The following is a 24,634-nucleotide window of genomic DNA, read 5'->3' as shown; positions in this document are numbered from 1 at the left end:
TTACACATTTACAGTAGTTACAAAAATTGCCTTTGTATTGTTATCATCTATGCACCTCTTCTTTATTTTAATTGTATCCTCCCATAATCATGCTACCTTCTAACAGACTGTAAATTTCAGAAATTCTTGTTATTATATCCAAAAACCTAACAAAACAACACAGTACACAGTTTCATCATATTATTGTTATCCTACCATAATCATGCTACCATCTAACAGACTATAATGTCACATACTTTAAATTTGTTTGATAAATGAAGTACTTCAATTCCTCACACATTTACCTAGTGTACAAGCTTATTTAATGTGATTCACAATATTGCTCAATTCTAGTCACTTAGCTTAATTTTCCAGCAGTTGTGGAAAGTCAAATTTCATTAAATGAGAGGACAACACCCACTTTCCACTTCTTTTTTTTTTCTATGACTGGTACTGAAAAAGATGCAACATTTCCAGCACTATATAAACTTAGAATTTCTCTCCCCAACCAAATTTCCTGAACATCTCCCCTTCAAGGTGAGTGATAGAAATGTATCTGTAATTCTTACAAATCTATAGGTCATACAGGACAAGTGTACAATGTATTTACCTTACAAAAAAGTGGCGTATCAGTGGAAAATCATACTTGCATACCAATTATCTGGCTGTAACGGATGAAGAAAAAAGGATGATCATGAGTATTTTAGTATGTTAAAAATAACTGTCTTACGTTGGAGTCAATATGACATTAAGTGTCAATATATCTGTGACAAATTGAGAATATTATTTTTATTATTATTACTTTTAATCAATTATTTAAAAATGAATTATTATTTTATCTGCCATACAGGTATAATTCCCAAGAGACGTTTACCCTGGAATCGAAGATGCTTAGCCCCCAGATTTTCCTATGTTTTACAATCTTCTTCTCTGTGGTATCTGCTCAAAGTAAGATATTATTTATTTGCTAAGTTCAGGACTGCAGTAATCAATAATCAACATTGTATGGATTTATTTATCTATTTTTTACCTAAGTAGTGAAAAATATATTAAATATAACATTGACTATACTGTGAAGATCTTTGAGAAAAGAGTTATTAGTATGTAATGTTAGCCATAGAATACAAATGGATTAATTTAAATACCTTGCTTATTGTTATAGTTATAGTATCTATAGATAAACTATTACAATGTTTGGATACCAGTATCTTTAAAAGCTAAAACATATGGTAAAAGTTTGTTAGAATGTAACTGACTTGGTAAAAGGTAAAACATTGTTATGTTGTAAACATATAAAATGTGTTCACTATTAGACTATTCGTTAAAAACAAATTCTAAGGGGTTGATTTACTAAAGGGAAATAGACTGTGCACTTTGCAAAGTGCAGTTGCACTCTGTGAGAACAGTTGCTCCAGAGCTTAGTAAATGAGGAAAACCTCTGCTAAATTCCATCATTCAATCATATGCAAGCAAAAAGGCTGTTTTTTAAATGTTCCTTGCACATGATTGGGTATGCTTTGCACTGTGAAGCTACCTCATTTACTAGTCTCTGGAGCAACTGCACTTGCAGAGTGCAATTGCACTTTGTAAAGTGCAAAGTCTATTTGCCTTTAGTAAATCAACCCCTAAATATCTCCTATTCCAAAGGGATAAACGAGAACTATCTCTGGAATTCATAAAGACAGATTTTGTGAAAGTCGCTCTCATATATTCTAAAAGTGGTGAAGAATCTGTCATATACCTGTCTAGACCTTTTACTTGAATTCGGCTCATGCTTTTTTCTCTCTGTATGCCAAAAGAGATTTGGATCTTAATTAGCTCCACTTTTACATATAGCGCATTCAATGCGTCAAAATGTAAAAGTGGCACATTTTAGAACTACAGGCGGTCCCCGAATTACAAACAGCCCACTTACAAACGACTCCTACTTACAAACGGCGGGAGACAACAGGAAGTGAGAGGAAATCTACCTCTAGGAAGGGAATGTAAGAGTTATCACGGGAAAAAAGTCTCCACTGAAGCTTTATCACTAATCCTTGTTTCCACAACAACCCAAATTTTTCAAAATCCAATTGTCATTGGGACAGAAAATGAGGTGAAATCTTCTGAACAGGGACATGGACAGAAAAACAAATGTTACAGGGGTGTCAGCCCTTGCCTATGCTATCCAAAAAATGAAAAAAAGTATTCTTTTAGCTGGAGTTACACTTAAAAAATGTACCTGTTCCTACTTACAAACAAATTCAACTTAAGAACAAACCTACAGACCCTAGATTTGGTGCATGAGCCACAGTAGCTTTATTGAACCCCCCCCCCCCATGTTTTCTTAAAACCCTTTAATGAGGTAAAGGGAAACTGGTATTTCTTATGTGTCATTAACCTGTTTAGATAGTTAGATATCCTTATATATATATATATATATCTTAGTCCTTAGATGTGGTGGCTGCATTTTTTTTTTTACATTTTTTGCAAATACAGAAAATAAATGTTGTCTTCTCAGCTATTTTCTTTAAATTACAAACCCCCTGCCCCCTTTAAATAGAAAAAAGGACTTCCCTTGTTTGTGGTCCCAATCTGAACAGCAGCCTAGGGTGCTAATGTTGCTCTTCCATAGATACAGTACAATAAGTGAGTGTAGCCACCCTAGTACAGGAAGTGTGTTACTGACAGACTGAAAAATATGGATTGGTCAATTGTAATTTTTGTTTAGGGTTTAGATACACTTAAATTATATGTGAAATTTTAAAAGTCTATTTTTCACTAGAGCCCATTTATTCCCGTGTTTCAAATGTGTATATTATATAACATATTCAGCTTCAGGGTATTCAGCCTGGGCTACATATATTATATAAGTACAAACAAACGGTGGTAAAACATTTTGGTAAAAAAAAAAAAAAAGAAATAATTGTAGCACATAAGTTGTGCCAGTTCAATAGCTATACTTAGCAAATGCATAAAAAATTCACACCTTTTCACTGGTATGTTCAGTAAGAACTAATAACTAAACCAATTGTGTGCTGGTGGCAAAGGTAAGTGCAAAGATACGTCATTAGTATGCATTAGGCATGCAGGCATGTGGCAGTTTTACTAGCAGATTATACATTTGAATGTTTGTTCTTAAAAATATAGAGTACATTTCTTATCCACACATGGACATTTTTTTTACAGCATTCTGATACAAAGCAATATGAGATGGAAGCAGCCATTTTCTGCGTCCAATGACATACAACATAACTGTGGCAATAAATACTGAAATTATTCAGATTTACTGTGTTATTTGGAAATAGTGTGCAACCCAGGAGTAGGAATGAGCCAAACCTCCCTATGTTCAATTCCAGCGGGATTTGCAAACTTAAAAGACGTTCAATTGCCAAACCCCATTGAAATTAATGGAACCAAATCTGTCAGGGCTATTAGGTTAAAAAAAAAGCATTGTGTTGGGCACTGCCCCGAGGAACATGTAACACAATAAGTAAATAAATAATTACAGTTTTTTTCAGTCAGGGGCAGTGATTTTTTAAATGCTTAAAGTGAAGGGGCGCGTGTCTGTAATGTACAGAATGTGCTGCAGCAGCACTGACATTTACTAAGAAAAAAAGTGTTTAAAATTGCAGGCAAATGACATTTCATTGACAGTTTCTTTGTTTAAAAAAAACAGCACACAGACCTCTCCAGGGGTCTGCTATGTATTTTGGGGAACCTTTGGAGGGTTCATTTCTTTTTTTAAGGAATCTGGAAATAAATGGCATTTGCCAGCAATTTAAACTGTATAATATTTTCATTTTGACTCTAAACTGCCATGCCTCTGAAAAGTAATCTATGTTTACGGTATATTGCTTTTCAGAGACATTTGATAGGCAGTGAGCAGACATATTGAGGTAAAACTGCCTGTTTTAACCAAGTAATCTGCATTGTTTGTGTTGGAGGGGCATTTGAGGAACGCCCCCATTCCCATTGGTTGCATTTGCAGCTGTACTGCCCCACCAAATGTGATAGGCAATAGTTTTTGCCATGGGACACAAACAAAGCATCACAGTCATAACATGTCGACACCCCATCCGCCACCTTTGCAGTTTAAGGGGGATGCTAAAAATGCATCTCAGCCACACATTTTTAACAGCCCCACGCAACCAAAAGTCCAAATGAACCCTACGGCACCTTTCACATGGATGTTCCGATTGGGTCCGCCTGTCAGTTTTTTAGGCGGCCCCAATTGGAACCTCCATTCTTCTATAAGGAGTGGCGGATGTCAGCAGACACATTGCTTGCACCTGATCCGATCCGCTAAAAACAGAAGGATGGGGTTCCGGTGGATCATATCAGATCACAGTTGGATGGAAAAGAACAGGAGGTCCATTTCCATTCGACTGCCCCATAGAGAACAGTGGGCTGTGTCCGTGTCTGCTCTGCGTCAGCGTAGCGGACACGGACCTGTCATCCGCCTGCTCAGCAGGGATCAGTGTAGTCACCCCTGCTGAGAGGGCCAATCCGTTGCCAGCGTCCGCCCCATGTGAAAGGGGCCTAAGACATAGATAGAAAAAAGAAACCTGACAAGGCTTTTAACTTTTCCCTAGTGCATCCAAAATTTAAAAAAAAAAAGGTTTGTCTTTAAGAAATATTTTAAACAGAGCCAGACAAATCAGAATGATATAAAATTTACAGTAGGTATCCTGTTCTTTCACCTAGGCTCATTTTTATACAGTATACAATACTGAGTGCCTGTGAGGCAGCTGCCATAATAGTGGGGACTGAGCTGTCACCAGGCAATTCTAAACTTCTAACTTTTTGGGGGGGGGGGCTTTTGGAAACCTTAAACCTGCTAATGTGTCTTGTTGGAAATAAACGTATTTGGACGCTCATAGCTATCGGTTTAGTGGTCCTTTTTTCCTACACATCTTGGATCTTATCTAAAACACCTTCTCCTCAACTGTATACTGTAATATGATATATTTTATAGATACCTGTTTGAATATTTCCACTTAAAAATACAGTAAATACAGTAAATGTAAAAGCTTTTTGGCTTTGTTGTACTTTGTCAAATAATATGTTACTTTCATGTCACTTATTAATCTCTATAAAATGCCCTTAGCTTTAAAGTGACTCTGCCACAAATTTTACAAGCCCTAAAGGCTAATTCACACTACCTGTGTTTGGCTGCTTTGGTCAGGTCTGTCCCAATACATTTACAAGGCAAAAGCGGCTCATTTTCTTAAGTGTCAATTACTTACTGTGTGAATGAAACAATGGGGTAGGCAGCATTTTACCACACTGCAGCAGGTTACGACACACTGCCGCATATGGAAGATATAAGAGAGTACTTAGAAAACGCAAAGTGCACTGCAGTGTTTGTCAAAAATGCATGTCAGCACATATACACAGATCCTATGTGGTGTGAACAGTCACTCAAGAAATTGTCCTCACAAGGCAAATTATTACTTACCTTTCCACTGCCCCGGTTACAGAACTCCACTGTGTTGAAAAAAGAAGCTTGGAAAAAGATCTTCAGCATCTGATACTCTTTTAGGTAATGTCTAGTCTCACACTGCACCCTGTGGTTTCTTCTGCTTGCCTATGCCACTTTTGTGTCCTGTCATTGGCATTTAACACTCCTGAAAGTGTCAAATGTAGAAAGTCTTTCACCGTACTTCTTTTCAACACAGCAGAGTTTGTGGCTTGGGCCAGGATACAGGTGGCTATTAATTCTATATATACAATATGTTGCACCAAACAGTTAAAATATTCTAATAGTAAGTAACATTTAAAGTGATCAAACATGGAAGATTTCATATTTGGCAAAACACGTCGGGTGCAGCTACATGCTGACGTCTTTGCGCAAGTGGGAAGTCAACCTGGAAGTGAGCCTTTTGCCGCCTAAGACCTTATTTTCACTTCACTGTTACTTTGTTTTTACCTGTAGGTGCATTTTAACCTTTTAATAAATGTAGTATCTTGGATTTCACAGTATGTGGAGCATTTGGTCTCCTGTTTTTTTCTCAGCATATTGGATACTGTGGAAATAGATTGAGGTTTTGCATGGGTTCCAAATGTTTGTAGCCATTCAATGATTCTGTTGAGGGACACAACCGGAGGTGACATTGGGGAGTGTCGATAGTTTCAGAAAACTATTCGCTGGACATCTTGATGATCGCAACATACAGGGATATGGGAATTATTAACATGGACACTTGCATACACCCACACCAGTTGAACTGGATTGACTGGTGTCTATTCAACCTTACCAACTCTGTAGCTATGAAATTGGATGCATTACCTGTCGCTGATTAGTACCATCAAATGCTGTTTATGACTTCTCTATAATATGAGAATCATATTTTTCAGGTAAGACTTCAGATGTGGCTATCTAGTGGTGGTAATTCTCTTTTGGTGTGGGAACTTGAATTTTTTGGATACACACTCAGTTTGAACTGTTCACAGAGTGGATCACTATATCAGCTGATGGGACTTTTGTTATATTGTATAATAACTTAAATGTTGCTTACTATTAAAATATTTTGACTATTTAGTGCAACACAGTGTATATATAGGATTTGGTCACTATGGCAAGTGTCTCATGAGACACAAGTGTGTTTTTTTTTGGTTGACATTCATCAAGTGGCTAATAATTGTTTACTTTACAGTCTTTTGAAACTTTTGAAAGAGTTGCCTTAACTTCAGCAAACAATTTTGCTATTTGGATAGAGTGTAGAAAAGTTTCAATTTCTGTCAAGTATTTATTTCTTTCCATGATGTCTGGAGAGATTTCCCATTGAATAAATAAGTGCAGCGCTAAGGTTGCAAAAAAGAAAATTTGCATAAATTATATAAATGTGACTTAAACATAAATATATCAAATAAACAGAGATTCATACATGGTGAAATGTGAATCAACCAAAGAAAAAGTGAAATTTCTGAAAAAATACAGGTATGGTGAAAAATGTGCTAGTATGGTGACTTTACCATAAATCAGGTGAGAGATAGAAATGAGGGTGTTAATATTAAACAGAAACACATCAAATAAACAAGGATTAACACATAATGAATGTGAGTCCAAACTCAGAAAAAATGTGAATAATTTCTGAAAAATTTGCTAGTATAATAATGTGCTAGTTTAACAACTGCACAATAAACAAAGTCCAAAAAACGAAAATGGTGATTTATAAAGTCCAAAAAAATCCAATTAGATGTGCAGTCCCGTTAAAAAAGAAACATAAGAAAAAATGCTGGTATAATGAAAAATGTGCTAGTATGGTGACTATACCATAAATAAGAGAGATAGAAATGGGCGTGTTAATATTGAACAGAAACACATCAAATAAACAAGGATTAACACATAATGAATGTGTGTTCAAACTCAAAAAAAATTAGAATAATTTCAGAAAAATGTACTAGTATAATAATGTGCTAGTATAACTGCACAATAAACAAAGTTCAAAAAACAGAAATGGTGACTGGTAAAGTCCAAAGAAATCCAATTAGATGTGCAGTCCCGTTAGACATATGGGGGATTCCAATCACCGTTATGAACTGTGAAGGAAAAAAACAGAAGTACCACCACCATAAACAGGGGGAGGCTTACCAGATCTTATTGACTTGGCGGGGCTTACACCAACCAAGTCTGCAGAGCTTATTAGGTTGAACACATCTGTTGGAAACAACTGGTCCTAGATCTGTATCAATCAATCGACCTTGGACTGTCACTGAATAGTGACTTGAAGGCTCCAATCATAGTGAGGAGGGTGGAAGGTAAATGCCAGGAGGGATATATCATGCAATGAAAAGATGGGCTAACATAGTGTGATACCGTATAAAAAAGGCAATTTATTAAAAATAGAATAAAACACTCACATTTGGAAGAGTAGAAAAAAGCATGTATAAAACAAAGAGCGATGCAAACAGGAGGTCCAGCTGACGCGTTTTGACCCCACGGTCATCATCTGGGGTGTGGACCCCCTGCAACAGCATCGCTTATAAAGTAAAAATTACCCCAGAGCCTGCTAAACTCCGGAAATGGCTCCACATGACATCACTTCCAGTTCCTATTTCCCATTACTCCTGGTCCTGACAGGAAGTTAGGGGGAAATTTCCCAAACAGTAAAACAAAGGTCATTAAAAATCTGACAGAGGCTTTAACCTTTCCTTACTTTATCCAAAATGCACTAAACAGTTTTGTTTGGAATTGGGCTTTAAAGTGTCAGTTCAGCTTTACAAAAATGGACACTATTGACTGTCAGCATAGCAGCTAGTGTGCTAAAACTACCTAGCAGCCAGAGCTCCGTTTACTTTTAAACAATGAAGTCCATACTTGCATTTTGAAGAAGCTTCTGCAAATTCTCTGCAATCAGCAATGACTCCATCCCAGCGTTGGCTCCATACACATTGCACATGCACGGTGTATACTCTCTACTGTCACCTATGGTGGACTCAGTGGCCAATAAGAAAAGGATAGTGCTCCTTTCCATGGCACTAGGGGGTGCTAGCCCCAATGGTTGCTTCATCTTGGCAATAGGGATGTGAGAACGGTTCGGCCCGAGCATAAGTTCGGGCCGAACTTTAGCTGTTCAGACGTTCGATGAATAGCCGAACAAACGGGTAGTTTGACCGTTTCTTCGGGCCCCCGAACCGACCATAATGCATTGTGATGCTGAACAGTGCATTGCAAGCCTTGATTGGCTGAAGCAGTGAAAGCTTCAACCAATCAGGGCACAGAGCACTGTCAGAGTTATGATTGGACACTGTTATCATGACTTTATCCAATCATGGCTCATTTCCGCCCCACAGTATAAAAGTATTCTTTCAATGGCAGCCATTTTCAGTGTGATTTCGGCGTGGAGATAGAACAGGGCTTTATTCAGTGCTATCAGTTAGTTAGTGTACAATACTGTGCTATTTTGCTTCAATTGTCAGTGTAGAATATTAGTTTAGTGCCAGTCTAGAGTGTAGTGAGGAGGACCATCATTCAGCTTTGCATATTGTGCAGCTAGAGTGGGACAGCTCATATAGTTTCAGTGTAGTGTAGTGAGACCGTGTCAGTAATCTTGACATTAGTGTATACCTAGAGTAGGGACAGTTCAGATAGTGTTAGTGTACTTGAATGCATCTATTTGATTGCGTTACTGCCAGTTTAATGCTATTTACTTCTGTGTGCGTTAATGCCAGTTTAACGCCATTTACTTCTGTGTACGTTACTGCCAGTTTAACGCCATATAGTTTTGCGTGCGTTATTGCCAGTTTAACACCATATAGTTTTGCGTGCGTTACTGCCAGTTTAATGCCATTTACTTCTGTGTGCGTTACTGCTAGTTTAACGCCATATAGTTTTGCGTGCGTTACTGCCAGTTTAACACCATATCATTTTGTGCGCATTACTGGCAGTTTAACGCCATATCATTTTGTGCGCTACTGCCAGTTTAATGCCATTTAATTCTGTGTGCGCTACTCACAGTTTAACACCATATAGTTTCGCGTGCGCTACCACCAGTTTAACGTCATATAGTTTTGTGTGTTACAGCCAGTTTAACACCATATAGTTCCGTGTGCGTTACTGCCAGTTTAACGCCATATAGCTCTGTGTGCTTTACTGCCAGTTTAACGCCATATAGTTTTGTGTGCCTTACTGCCAGTTTAACACCATATAGTTCTGTGTGCATTACTGCCAGTTTAACGCCATATAATTTTGTGCGTTACTATCAGTTTAACGCCATTTACTTCTGTGTGCGTTAATGCCAGTTTAACGCCATTTACTTCTGTGTGCGTTACTGCCAGTTTAACGCCATATAGTTTTGCATGCGTTACTGTCAGTTTAACGCTATTTATTTCTGTGTGCGTTACTGCTAGTTTAACGCCATATAGTTTTGCGTGTGTTACTGCCAGTTTAACGCCATATCATTTTGTGTGCATTACTGCCAGGTTAACACCATATCGTTTTGTGCGTTACTGCCAGTTTAACGCAATTTAATTCTGTGTGCGCTACTGACAGTTTAACACCATATAGTTTTGCGTGTGTTACTGCCAGTTTAACGCCATTTACTTCTGTGCGCGTTACTGCTAGTTTAACGCCATATAGTTTTGCATGCATTACTGCCAGTTTAACGCCGCATCGCTTTGTGCGTTACTGCCAATTTAACGCCATTTAATTCTGGGTGCGCTACTGACAGTTTAACACCATATAGTTTTGCGTGCTCTACTACCAGTTTAATGCCATATCGTTTTGTGTGCGTTACTGCCAGTTTAACACCATATAGTTTTGTGTGTTACAGCCAGTTTAACACCATATAGTTCTGTGTGTGTTATTGCCAGTTTAACGTCATATAGTTCTGTGTGCTTTACTGCCAGTTTAACGCCGTATAGTTTTGTGTGCGTTACTGCCAGTTTAACGCCATATAGTTCTGTGTGCGTTACTGCCAGTTTAACGCCATATAATTTTGTGCGTTACTGTCAGTTTAACGCCATTTACTTCTGTGTGCGTTACTGCCAGTTTAACGCCATATAGTTTTGCATGCGTTACTGCCAGCTTAACGCCATTTACTTCTGTGTGTGTTACTGCTAGTTTAACGCCATATAGTTTTGTGTGCGTTACCGCCAGTTTAACGCCATATCATTCTGTGCGCATTACTGCCAGTTTAACGCCATATCGTTTTGTGCGTTACTGCCAGTTTAATGCCATTTAATTCTGTGTGCGCTACTGACAGTTTAACACCATATAGTTTTGCGTGTGCTACTACCAGTTTAACGCCATATCGTTTTGTGTGCGTTACTGCCAGTTTAACGCCATATAGTTCTGTGTGCGTTACTGCCAGTTTAATGTCATATAATTTTGTGCGTTACTGTCAGTTTAACGCCATTTACTTCTGTGTGCGTTAATGCCAGTTTAACGCCATTTACTTCTGTGTGCGTTACTGCCAGTTTAATGCCATATAGTTTTGCGTGCGTTATTGCCAGTTTAACGCCATATAGTTTTGCGTGCGTTACTGCCAGTTTAACACCATTTACTTCTGTGTGCGTTACTGCCAGTTTAACCTCATATAGTTTTGCGTGCGTTACTGCCAGTTTAACGCCATATCATTTTGTGCGCGTTACTGCCAGTTTAACGCCATGTTGTTTTGTGCATTACTTCCAGTTTAATGCCATGTAATTCTGTGTGCGCTACTGACAGTTTAATGCCATATAGTTGCCAGTTTAACGCCATATCGTTTTGTGTAAGTTACTGCCAGTTTAATGCCATATAGTTCTGTGTGCTTTACTGCCAGTTTAACGCCATATAGTTTTGTGTGCGTTATTGCCAGTTTAACGCCATATAGTTCTGTGTGCGTTACTGCCAGTTTAACGCCATATAATTTTGTGCGTTACTGTCAGTTTAACTCCATTTACTTCTGTGTGCGTTAATGCCAGTTTAACGCCATTTACTTCTGTGTGTGTTACTGCCAGTTTAACGCCATATAGTTTTGCGTGCATTATTGACAGTTTAATGCCATATAGTTTTGCATGCATTACTGCCAGTTTAATGCCATTTACTTCTGTGTGCGTTACTGCCAGTTTAACGTCATATAGTTTTGCGTGCATTACTCTCAGTTTAACGCCATATAATTTTGTATGCATTACTGCCAGTTTAACGCCATATTGTTTTGTACATTACTTCCAGTTTAATGCCATTTAATTCTGTGTGTGCTACTGACAGTTTAACGCCATATAGTTTTGCGTGCGCTAATGCCAGTTTAAAGCTATATTGTTTTGTGTGCGTTACTGCCAGTTAATTGCCATATCGTTTTGCGTGCGTTACTGCCAGTTTAACGCCATATAGTTTTGTGAGAACTGCAAGTTTAACGCCATATAGTTTTGTGTGTGTTACTGCCAGTTTAACGCCATATAGTTCTGTGTGCTTTACTGCCAGTTTAACGCCTTATAGTTTTGTGCATTACTGCCAGTTTAACGCAATTTACTTCTGTGTGCATTACTGCCAGTTTAATGTCATATAATTTTGTGTGACTTACTGCCAGTTTAACGCCATTTTGATTTGTGCATTACTGCCAGTTTAACGGCATTTAATTCTGTGTGCGCTGCTGACAGTTTAATGTCATATAGTTTTGTGTGCGCTACTGCCAGTTTAACGCCATATCGTTTTGTGTGCGTTATTGCCAGTTTAACACCATCTAGTTTTGTGTGTTACCGCCAGTTTAACGCCATATAGTTCTGTGTGCGTTACTGCCAGTTTAACACCATATATTTCTGTGTGCTTTACTGCCAGTTTAACGCCATATAGTTTTGTGTGTGTTACTGCCAGTTTGCCAGTTTAACACCATATAGTTCTGTGTGCATTACTGCCAGTTTAACGCTATATAGTTTTGTGTGTTACTGCCAGTTTAATGCCATTTACTTCTGTGTGTGTTACTGCCTGTTTAACGCCATATAGTTTTGCGTGTATTACTGCCAGTTTAACACCATATCGTTTTGTGTGCATAGCTGCCAGTTTAATGCCATATAGTTCTGTGCATCACTGTACATTTGGCGTATTACATTGCAGTATATTATAGTGTATCCGTGGAGTGTGTCTGTGTAGCTTGAGTACTCAAATTAAAGTGCATCTACTTACAGATTTCAACTTCTTCTTTACATTAGCTTATAAGCACAGCCCCCTCCATCCCAAAAATGCCTGGGAAGGCCACAAGTTCCCTTGGCACGTCCTGAGGTTAAGGATAACAGGAACATGAGCCTAGAGAGAGGGAGGAACACTGGTGGACAAATTGGCATTCATGTTCCCCAAGCCACAGAGTATTGCCAAGTTGTCTCCAGTGGTAATGATGAAGATGGAGGAGATGGAGATGATGATGATGATGAGGTCACTGATGTGACTTGGGTGCCAGATAGAGCAAAGGAGGAAACTGAAGGTGAGACATCGGCCCACTCCCCAAAGCTCAGCTGTCTGGGCCTTTTTCAGCACATCTGCAGCAGATCGCACTGTTGCTATCTGCAAACTGTGTCTCAGGCACATCAAACGTGGTAAAAATACCAACCATTTGGGTACCACATGCCTAACAAGGCATTTAACGTCCAACCACTCAGCCCGTTGGCACCTAAAAGCCACACAAAAGGGGTACAAATCTGTCCCTCCTCCTCCTCTCCCTCCTTACCCACTTCAGTCTGCCCTGCTATACCGAGTCATTACCTCTCAGCAGCCTCCACTGACAGGGATGGTGGTATAGCACAGGGTGTCCTAGGTCCTAGCAGCACATCTGCCAGCAGCACACCACCAGCTGTAGACTGTAGCTGGCAAATTTATCTGCCCCATCTGCTGCAGCAGAAAAAAAAATACACTCCCTGCCACCCACATCTCCAGTGTCTAAATGCTAGTCAAAGCTGTTGGCTCTCCAACTTCTGCCTTTCAGCCTAGTGGATTCTGGCCATTCCTAGTTGCTACTACTTTTCACGTAAGGCCGTTCCATCTCTCTACCATCACGTGGAAGGGAATGTTCTGGTATCATTGGGCAAGGCAGTCAGCCGTAAAATCCACCTTACTGCTGACAAGTGGTCCAGCAAGCATGGGCAGGGACGATATATTTTGTTCACAGCACACTGGGTAACATTGCTTGCAACTCGAAAGGATGCAGGACAGGGCTCGGTGCTGCAGCTCGTTGTGCCCCCCTGTCTCCATACAGCTGGTGGCGATGATGCCAGACCTGTGAGCTCTACCCCCTCCTCCTCCTCCTCCACCACCTCTATTACCTCTGCAGAATTGTCCTATGAACATCAGGTACCCCCTAAGCGTTCTAAGGGTTATTCCATGAGTTAGGCTAAAAGGTGCCATGCAGTGCTCCAGCTGGTGTGTTTAGGGGACAGGAACCACACCGGAGCAGACATCCTTGCAGCTCTGCAGGGACAGGCCCAGAGGTGGTTCACACCATGCCAGCTGGAGCCAGGAATGGTGGTGTCTGATAATGGCTCAAACCTCTTGTCAGCCTTTAGACAGGGAATGTTGACACATGTACCATGCCTGGCACATGTCCTCAATGGTGGTGCAGCGTTTCCTAAGTACATACCCAGGGTTGCAAGATGTACCAAAGCAGGCCAGAAGAGTCTGTAGCCATTTCAGGTGGTCATACACAGCCAGTGCTCGGCTGGCTGAAATTCAGCGGGACTTCCACCTGCTGCCTGATTTGTGATATGCCTACCAGGTGGAACTCGACTCTGGCAATGCTGCAGCGGCTATACATGCAGCAGAGGGCCATCATCGAGTACCTGTGCCAGTACGGCACGACGACTAGCTCATGCCGCCTCTGCTTTTTTTCTCCATGCCAATGGCTGATCATTAAGGATGCATGCACTGTATTGTCACCATGTGAGGAGGCCACAAGGATGGTGAGCAGTGACAGTGCATGCTTCAGTGACACAATCCTTGTTGTGTTCCTCCCGGAGCAGACTCTGCGTGGCATTATGGACAGGGCACTGGAGGTAGAGCATCAGGAGGAAGAGGAGGACTTCCTTTCCTCTCAAGGCCCACTTTATCCAGACACCATCATTCCTGTGTCACAGAACACACAGGAGGAGAGAGGGGAGGAGGTCTCGCCATCCCCACAGAGAGTGCAGAAGATAAAATCTCGTTAAAGAGGATTTTATTGAACGTTTTTAAAAATTAAGTTTTTTACAAACTTTTTTTATTGATACATGTCCCCCAGGGCAGGATCCAGACCCCTATAACCATTGTATGCCCAATTACTTGCATATAAACCTTCGAAATTGGCACTTTTGATTTTTGACGTTCGGGTCCCATTGACTTTAATGGTGTTCGTTATTTGGGTCCAAACTTTCGTTTGGAAGTTCTGGTGCAAAACGAACAGAGGTCTGTTTGGGGACCCGGGTCCTGCTCCAGGGGACATGTATCAATGCAAACAAAATTTTAAAATGTCAATTTTTTACAGGAGCAGTGATTTTAATAATGCTTAAAGTGACACAATAAAAGTGAAATATTCCTTTAAATTTCGTACCTGGGGGTGTCTATAGTATGCCTGTAAAGTTGCGCATTTTTCCCGTGTTTAGAACAGTCCCTGCACAAAATGACACTTCTAAAGGAAAAAAGTCATTCAAAACTACTCGCGGCTATACAGATAAAAGTCATTGAAAAAAACGGCACGGGGGTCCCCCAAAAATCCATACCAGGCCCTTTGGGTCTGGTATGAATATTATGGGGAACCCCGAACCAAAATTTTAAAAAAACTGCGTGGGGGTCCCCCCAACTTCCATACCAGGCCCTTCAGGTCTGGTATGGATATTAAGGGGAACCCTGTGCCATTTTTTTTTAAATGGCGTAGGGGTCCCCCTCAAAATCCATTTTAAGGGGAACCCCACGCCAAAATAAAAAAAAAATGGTGTGGGGCCCCTCAAAAATCCATACCAGACCCTTATCTGAGCATGCAACCTGGCAGGCCACAGAAAAAGAGGGGGGATGAGAGAGCGTCCCCCTGAACCGTGCCAGGCCACATGCCCTCAACATGGGGAGGGTGCTTTGGGGTAGCCCCCCAAAGTATCTTGGGACAAGTCCTTTATTAGAAAATAAAAAAATAAAAATGTCCCACTAAGTCCATTCATCTTCTTCTCTCGCTCTGCCACCACCAATCTGCCTCCATGGGAGGCACCCACCGTAATGACCGTCCTCTCAGGTGACAGTTCTTTTATAACTGAGGCCGGGGCCACACAGTGATGAACCCGGGTGACCCTGCCCCACTCTGATGCACGGGGATTTCCCAATGGCTTCCCTGTGGCATCAGAGGGGGGCGGGGCCACCTGTTTACGTACCCTTGGTGACCCTGCCCTTCTGACGCATGGGGACTTCCCAATGGCTTCCCCGTGGCGCCAGTGGGGGCAGGGCCACTCGTTTACATAAACGGGTGGCCCTGCCCCCCTCTAACACCACAGGGAAGCCATTGGGAAGTCCCCGTGTGTCAGAGGGGGGTGGGGTCACCCGCGTACGTCACAGTGTGGCCCCACCCTCATTTATAAAAGAACTGTCACCTGACAGGATGGTCACTAAGGCGGGTGCCTCCCATGGAGGCAGATTGGTGGCGGCAGAGCGAGAGAAGAAGATGAATGGACTTTGTGGGACATTGTCCCAAGATGTGTCTTGTGGTTTTTTAACATTCTGACACATTTTTGTGAAATGGTAGGGGTACAATGTACCCATTACCATTTCAAACAGGGGGGGCCAGGATCTGGGAGTCCCCTTGTTAAAGGGGGCTTCCAGATTCCGATAAGCACTCCGCCCGCAGACCCCCACAACCACTGGGCAAGGGTTGTGGGGATGAGGCCCTTGTCCCCATCAACATGGGGACAAGGTTCTTTGGGGGGCTACCCCAAAGCACCCTCTCCATGTTGAGGGCATGTGGCCTGGTACGGTTCAGGAGGGGGGCGCTCTCTCATCCCCCTCTTTTCCTGCAGCCTGCCAGGTTGCGTGCTCGGATAAAGGTCTGGTATGGGTTTTGAGGGGGACCCCTACACCATTTTTTAAAAAAAACTTGGCGCAGGGTTCCCCTTAATATCCAAACCAGACCTGAAGGGCCTGGTATGGAATTTAGGGTAATCCCACGCAATTTTTGTTTTTATTGTGATTTAAGGGTCCCCTTAATATTTATACCAGACCCAAAGGGCCTGGTATGGATTTTTGGGGGCACCCCGATGCCGTTTTTTTCAATGGCTTTTATCTGTATTGCTGAGACCCGACAAATCATCTACTATAGTAGTTTTAAATGATTTTTTTCCTTTAGAAATGTCATTTTGTGCAGGGACTGTTCTAAACACGGGAAAAATGTGCGACTTTACAGGCATACTATAGACACCCCCCATGTACGAAATTTAAAGGAATATTTCACTTTTATTGGTTCACTTTAAGCATTATTAAAATCATTGCTCCCAAAAAAACGTCTGTTTTTAAACCTTTTTTTGCATTGATACATGTCCCCGGGGCAGGACCCAGGTCCCCAAACACTTTTTATGACAATACCATGCATATAAGCCTTTAAAATTAGAACTTTTGATTTCTCCCATAGACAATTCATTAGAGCCGCGAGTAGTTTTAAATGACTTTTTTTCCTTTAGAAATGTCATTTTGTGCAGGGACTGTTCTAAACACGGGAAAAATGCACCACTTTACAGGCATACTATAGACACCCCCCAGGTACGAAATTTAAAGGAATATTTCACTTTTATTGCTTCACTTTAAGCATTATTAAAATCACTGCTCCCCAAAAAAGTCAGTTTTTAAAACTTTTTTTTTGCATTGATACATGTCCCCTGGGGCAGGACCCAGGTCCCCAAACACTTTTTATGAAAATAACTTGCATATTAACCCTTAAAATTATCCCTTTTGATTTTTCACGTTCGTGTCCCATAGACTTTAACGGTGTTAGCATGTTCGAACAAATTTTTTGCCTGTTCGCATGTTCCGCTGCAAACCGAACCAGGGGGTGTTTGGCTTATCCCTAGTCGGTGTTCGGCTCATCCTTAGTCCTCAAATACAGATTTTAGGTTTTTTTGTTACCGATCTGAATGCAGTAATTGTTTACATATCTGTGAATGTCTCCACTGAAAACAATGCAGTTGCATTCCGATCCATGAATAAAAATGGTTCTAAATGCATTTTTTTTACAGCTGTGTAAATGAGGCCTTATTGTTGCTCAAGTATATCTGTCATAAAGAAAATACAGAGGCTGTGGTTGATGGTACTCCTCTAGCAATTTAAGTGTATATAAAGCTATATGATAAACCAAAACTATAAACCACCTCCCCCTTTCCAAAATCCTCCAGGTATATGTGATGGACCAAATAAAAATGAAACACAAAAGCGCCTCCTAATACTCACAAGTATATGCATGCAGTGCATATCAATTTTAGTGATATAGTGCCAATATTGATTATTCTTCCCATAGATTCCTCCTCCCTCCTTTCTTCAGTCTTCTACACATTCATCAGTGGTGGGCTCATGCAGAGTAAATGGACAGAGACAATCTTCATAGTGTGAATCCTTATGATTTATTTACTAAAAAAGTATAAAAACCACTCCTGATGATGTCACATCAAGAAAACATGTAGGGCGGAGCCTCTTTTGCCTCATTTTGTCACTTCCTGTTCCAGTCTGTGGAACGCAGGGTGTCCCGGACACAGTATTTCTACATGTTCCACACTTCCTGCATAACTGTAAATGCGTTTTTATACTTTTTTAATAAAAAAAAATCATACATGTTTGCACTATGAGGATTGCCTCTGTCCATTTTCTCTGCATGAGCCCACCACTGATGAATGTGTAGAAGACCAAGGAAAAGAGGGAGGAGGAATCTTTGCCATTACCAAGGACTTTAGGTGTATACATACAGTGCCTTCTAACCCCGTGAGGAATCATATATTCTGGTGAGTGTGGTCCTGAAGGGGTTGCACGAGTGGGGGCACTTTCACATCACAAGGATATAGCGCGTTTAAATGTACTACTAAAGAGCACCAGTTGCACAGCTTCTAAAGACTTATGTGGATTTATGATTTTTTTTTTTTACATGTTGTATAATAATATGGATTATATATTTTTATGAAAGTGTATATATGTTTATTTATGAATGAACTTACGTTTATTAGGAAGAATAGTCAATATTGACACTATAGCACTTTGTTATTAGCACTAAGATTGATATGCACTGCATGCATCTACTTGTGAGTATTGTTGGCAAACTCTAAGGAGGGGAAATGTATTAGGAGGAGTTTTTGTATTTCATTTTTATTTGGTCCATTGCATATTCCTGGAGGATTTTGGAAAGGGGGAGGTTTATAGTTTTGGCTTATCATATACCAGGGTCAAGGCAAACTGGGGTCAGGATTGGAGAGAATCAGGCTGGTCAGGAAGCCGAGTCAAACAAGATCAAGGACAGGCACGGGAACAGGATACAGGGGGAAGCTGCAGATCAGACAGAAAAGCCTTAGCCTCCTTATATATGCCATTTGGGAACCAACGTGACTAGGGCGCGCACTTGCACGCACCCGTGCGCATAGGTGTTTGCGTGACCACGCAAATATTTGTGAGCATGCGCCTATTCAAATGTCTCTGACTGACAGGCAGGGTATTTGTGGGATTGTGCCCACGCATGCGTATTTGCTGCGATATGGCCAGCAAGTTCCTGACAATAGGTCACCATATTGTCTGAAACCTCATAGAAGTATCATAGTTTTTGACAGCACCACACCAACTAAAATTACCGTTTATTACTCTACTTATTGGAAGAATTTTCAGTGCAGGCAGCTGTTACCTAGTCATTCCAAAGCGCACACTCGGTTATTACATTCCTCTAGTAATGTTAGTTTCCTATTGCTAACTCACTGGCTTCAATACTGTATTTACTGACCTGGATACAGATTAGCAAAGCCAGAGTTATTACTATAAAATTCAGTTATTACTCTATATGTGTTCATGGTGAAAATCTTAATAGGATTAATTTACTAAGAGAGTAGGAAAAGTTCACTTAGCAAAGTAAATGTTTACTAAGTGTGTAAATAAGGTAAAGCTGTGATCACTTCAGTCATCTAATCATGTGCAGAGAAAAATCCTGTTTTTTTTTCCCCTTGCACATATTTGGGTACGCAAAGTGAACAGTTTTGCTTTATTCACCAAGCTATTTGAACAATAACTACTACTTTAGTAAATCAACACCAAAGGATTAAAGATAAGTGCTCAGAATGACATCCAGGCAGCTAGCATTTTCAGAAAAGGAAATCAGCAATGGTAACCTCTATTTCTTTCATAACATGTTTCCATTAAGTGATAAAATAATGTAATATTGGGATGTGATGCTCTGACAAATTTTTTTTTACTGAAGGCATACTTTATATTTAAAGCGGAGTTCCACACAAAAATGGAACTTCCACTTTTCGGAACCCTCCCCCCCTCCGGTGTCACATTTGGCACCTTTCAGGGGGGAGGGGGGTGCAGATACCTGTCTAAGATATTATTAGGTATTTGCACCCACTTCCGGCATAGACTCCCATGGGAGTCTACGCCTCTTCCCGTCCCCACCGCGCTGTCTCCTGGGAACACACAGCTCCCAGGAGAGAGCGGGGACCACTTGGGACACGCAGCGCGACTCGCACATGCGCAGTAGGGAACCGGGAAGTGAAGCCGCAACGCTTCACTTCCTGATTCCCTCACCTAGGATGGCGGCGGCAGCTGCCGAGAACCGAACGGGTTCTCGGTATCCCCTGCCGACATCGCTGGACCCTGGGACAGGTAAGTGGCCATGTATTAAAAGTCAGCAGCTGCAGTATTTGTAGCTGCTAGCTTTTAATATTTTTTTTTTTTGGCGGTGTGGGTGAACCCCCGCTTTAATAGTACTGGGATATTTAGCTACAGTACTTGAAAATATGTTTTCATTTTAGCTGTGTTTCATTTTTTTTTCAGACTATGCTAAATTAATTTATATCTTGCAATAAAACCTTTGAAAGTAAAAGTTCTGAGTTGAAAGTTTGATTGTGCTAGTAAAATTCATAAAATGGTGTAAGAGTTAATCAAGTGTTAGCTAAGTTTAACTTCAGTTTTTCAGTTCAAACATATTACAAACATAAAGGGGTTGATTTACTAAAGGCAAATCCACTCTCCACTACAAGTGCACTTGGAAGTGCAGTCGCTGTAAATCTGAGGGGAAAATCTGAAATCAGGGGAAGCTCTTCTGATTTTATCATCCAATCATGTACAAGCAAAAATACTGTTTTTTTATTTTCCTTGCATGTCTCCCCTCCCTCAGATCTACAGTGACTGCACTTTCAAGTGTTTTTTTGGAAAACACAGCATTCCTGTATGTTAAAAAATAGGGATGTGTGTCACTTAATATAATGTTTAATTTTTAATAAATCATACTATTAAATGTATTAAAAATCATTATAATAAAAAATATACTCTGATAACTAGGGTTGTCTCGATACCGATACTAGTATCGGTATCGGTCCCGATACTGAGTATTTGCAGGAGAACTTGTACTCATGCAAATGCTCCCGATGCCTAGTCCGATACCTGGACACTCAGGAACAATCGGTGCGGCAGTGGGGGGTTTATAATCACAGATCTCCCTGTGTGGCTTTTAATAAAGCAGCTGAAAGCCGCAGAGGGGAGAAGAGGAGAAGCACACAGGGAGATCAGTGATTATAACTCCCCCTGCAGCCGCACCGATTGTTCCTGAATATCCCATGTATCCTCCTCCGACTCCCCTCTGTGTCCTTCTCTGTGTTCCTCCATGGGTTCCTCTGGTCCCCCCCTGTTCTCCTCCGGTCCCCTTCTGTGTGCTCCTCCAGTCCTCCCTCCTCCTCCTCTCCCCCTCCCTGCTCTCCTCCTTTCCCCTACTCTTCTCCGCTCCCCCTCCACGTGCTCCTCTGGTTCCCCCCTGTCCTCCTCCGCTCCCCCTCCGTGTGCTCCTCTGGGCCCCCCATCCTCCTCCCCTCCCCCATCCTCCTCCGCCCCCTGTCCCACATTTTTCAGGTTGGAGAGCGAAGGAAGGAGCCAGTAAATCTGTCACTTACCGACTCTTTCCTTTTCCCGAATGAACAGAGTCAGTGATCACTGATTGTGTATTCATAGCTGAGCATTGTAAATGGTTTATGAATGGAGAGGACCCTCTGCCCATTCCTTTTGGCAAAAAGTCTCCAGTTCCTGTAAATTCTTGGACTGTCTTGCATGAACTGCACATTTGTTATCTCCCCAGAGTGGCTCAATGATATTGAGGTCAGGAGACTGAGATGGCCACTCCAGGACCTTCACTTTATTCTGCTGTAGCCAATGACAGGTCGACTTGGCCTTGTGTTTTGGTTTATTGTCATTTTGGACTGTCCAAGTACGTCCCATGCGCAGCTTCCTGGCTGATGAATGCAAATGTTCCTCCAGTATTTTTTAATAATATACTTCATTCATCTTACCATCAATTTTAACCAAATTTCCTGTGCCTTTGTAGCTTACACAACTCCAAAACATCAGCGATCCACCTCCATGTTTCACAGTAGGAATGGTGTACCTTTCATCATAGGCCTTGTTGACTCCAAATTTAGCGTTTATGGTTGTGGCCAAAAAGCTCAATTTTGGTCTCCTCACTCCAAATGACTTTGTGTCAGAAGGTTTAAGGCTTGTCTCTGTGCTGTTTGGCATATTGTAAGTGGGATACTTTGTGGCATTTGTGTAGTAATGGCTTTCTTCTGGCGACTCGACCATGCAGCCCATCATTCTTCAAGTGCCTCCTTATTGTGCATCTTGAAACAGCCACACCACATGTTTTCAGAGAGTCCTGTATTTCACCAGATGTTACTTGTGGGTTTTCCTTTGCATCCCAAACAATTTTCCTGGCAGTTGTGGCTGAAATTTAGTTGGTCTACCTGATCGTGGTTTGGTTTCAAAAGAACCCCTCATTTTCCACTTCTTGATTAGAGTTTGAACGCTGCTGATTGGCATTCTCAATTTATTTTTATATCCCCATCCTGTTTTATACAGTTCAACTACCTTTCCCCACAGATCCTTTGACAATTCTTGCTTTCCCCATGACTCAGAATCCAGAAATGTCAGTGCAGCACTGGGTGAAAATGCAAGGGTCTGTCAGGAGTCCAGACATCCAACTCATTGACCTTTTATACACACACACACACACTAATTACAAGCAAACAGATCGCAGGTGAGGATGATTACCTTTAATAGCCATTCAAACCCCTTTGAGTCAGCTTGTGTGCAGGCCAAAATCACCAGGGTATGTAAACTTTTGACCAGGGTCATTCGGGTAGTTTCTGTTGTCATTATGATTTAAAAAGAGTAAACACCGTTGATTGATAATAAATGGCTTCAGCCAAACACTAACCATGAGTGAAAGAAGTTTTTGTGTTATCATTCATATTCTCTTAAAAATGGCCAAGAAATCATAAAATCTGCCAGGGTATGTAAACTTATGAGAACAACTCTCTCTTCTCATTTGAGTCGAAACCATGTTCGACTCGAGCATCGGCTGTTCGATCGTACACCGAATTGCGAACGTTATGGGCTGTTCGCGCCAAATTCGTGTGGCGCCTCACGGCCCATAATTCACTGCGGCATTGCAGTGCATTGCTGGCTGATGATTGGCCAAGCATACACTATGACCCGCATGCTTGGCCAATCACAGCACCGTCAGTAGAGAGAGCTGTAATTGGCCAAAGCCAGGGTGGCTTTGGCCAATTATGGCTCAGGGGGTTTAGAACACGCCCCACACTATATAAGGCCGCCTGCACGGCGGCCCTGTGTAGTGTGTTCCAGTGTGCTTAGATAGACAGAGAGACAGTGTCATTTCATTTGAGTTAGTTAGATTAGGCAGGACAGTCAGTGAGTTAGCTGCACTTACAGTGTATTGTGTATATATATATGCATCCCAGGTGTTTTATATATATATATATATATATATATATATATATATATATATATATACTGTATTCAGTTTAGCTAGATCCGTTCCTGTTATCTTCCTACTGACAGGCAGGCTTGTCTTGTTACAGTATTTACAGCTACCTGAAGAAAATTGCTGGTGTTCTTTTGATCCTATTAGTACCACAGTCAAGCAGCTAGACTATTTAGAGTTAGTGTAGTGCGTCCTCCTCACAGTGTTCAGTTAAGGCTACAAGTTAGTTTAGTGTGACCTCTGCACAGTGTTCAACTAAAGCTACAAGTCAGGGTAGTGTGTCCTCCTCACAGTGTTCAGCTAAAGCTACAAGTTGGTGTAGTGCGTCCTCCTCACAGTGTTCAGCTAAAACTACAAGTTAGTGTAGTGCGACCTCTGCACAGTGTTCAGCTAAAGCTACAAGTTAGTGTAGTGCGTCCTCCTCACAGTGTTCAGCTAAAACTACAAGTTAGTGTAGTGCGACCTCTGCACAGTGTTCAGCTAAAGCTACAAGTTAGTGTAGTGCGTCCTCCTCACAGTGTTCAGCTAAAACTACAAGTTAGTGTGGTGCGACCTCTGCACTGTGTTCAGCTAAAGCTACAAGTTAGTGTAGTGCATCCTCCTCACAGTGTTCAGCTAAAACTACAAGTTAGTGTAGTGCGACCTCTGCACAGTGTTCAGCTAAAGCTACAAGTTAGTGTAGTGCGTCCTCCTCACAGTGTTCAGCTAAAACTATGAGTTAGTGTAGTGCATCCTCTGAACAGTGTTCAGCTAAAACTACAAGTTAGTGTAGTGCGTCCTCCTCACAGTGTTCAGCTAAAGCTACAAGTTAGTTTAGTGTGACCTCTGCACAGTGTTCAGCTAAAGCTACAAGTTAGGGTAGTGCGTCCTCCTCACAGTGTTCAGCTAAAGCTACAAGTTAGTTTAGTGTGACCTCTGCACAGTGTTCAGCTAAAGCTAGAAGTTAGGGTAGTGCGTCCTCCTCACAGTGTTCAGCTAAAGCTACAAGCTAGTTTAGTGTGACCTCTGCACAGTGTTCAGCTAAAGCTACAAGTTAGGGTAATGCATCCTCCTCAGAGTGTTCAGCTAAAGCTACAAGTTGGTTTAGTGCGTCCTCCTCACAGTGTTCAGCTAAAACTACAAGTTAGTGTAGTGTGACCTCTGCACAGTGTTCAGCTAAAGCTACAAGTTAGTGTAGTGTGTCTTCCTCACAGTGTTCAGCTAAAACTACAAGTTAGTGTAGTGCGACCTCTGCACAGTGT

At 41.4% G+C, this 24,634-nt stretch overlaps 1 protein-coding gene across 1 annotated transcript in view; it reads left to right on the top strand.

Moving 5' to 3' along the window:
- Positions 1–474: 474 nt before the first annotated feature.
- The window catches only part of PRG4 (proteoglycan 4), a 276,400-nt gene continuing 252,240 nt past the window's right edge, over positions 475–24,634 (top strand). The window contains exons 1-2 of the mRNA XM_073591959.1: positions 475–516; positions 830–927. Of these exons, the coding sequence (XP_073448060.1) occupies positions 867–927 (61 nt within the window). The 5' untranslated portion in view covers positions 475–516; positions 830–866. The remainder of the gene's footprint in view (positions 517–829; positions 928–24,634) is intronic.

Source organism: Aquarana catesbeiana, linkage group LG07 (genome assembly GCF_042186555.1).
Source record: "Aquarana catesbeiana isolate 2022-GZ linkage group LG07, ASM4218655v1, whole genome shotgun sequence".
NCBI lineage: Eukaryota > Metazoa > Chordata > Amphibia > Anura > Ranidae > Aquarana > Aquarana catesbeiana.
The sequence above is the reverse complement of the archived record's forward strand: the minus strand, read 5'-3'. Positions and strand labels throughout refer to the sequence as shown.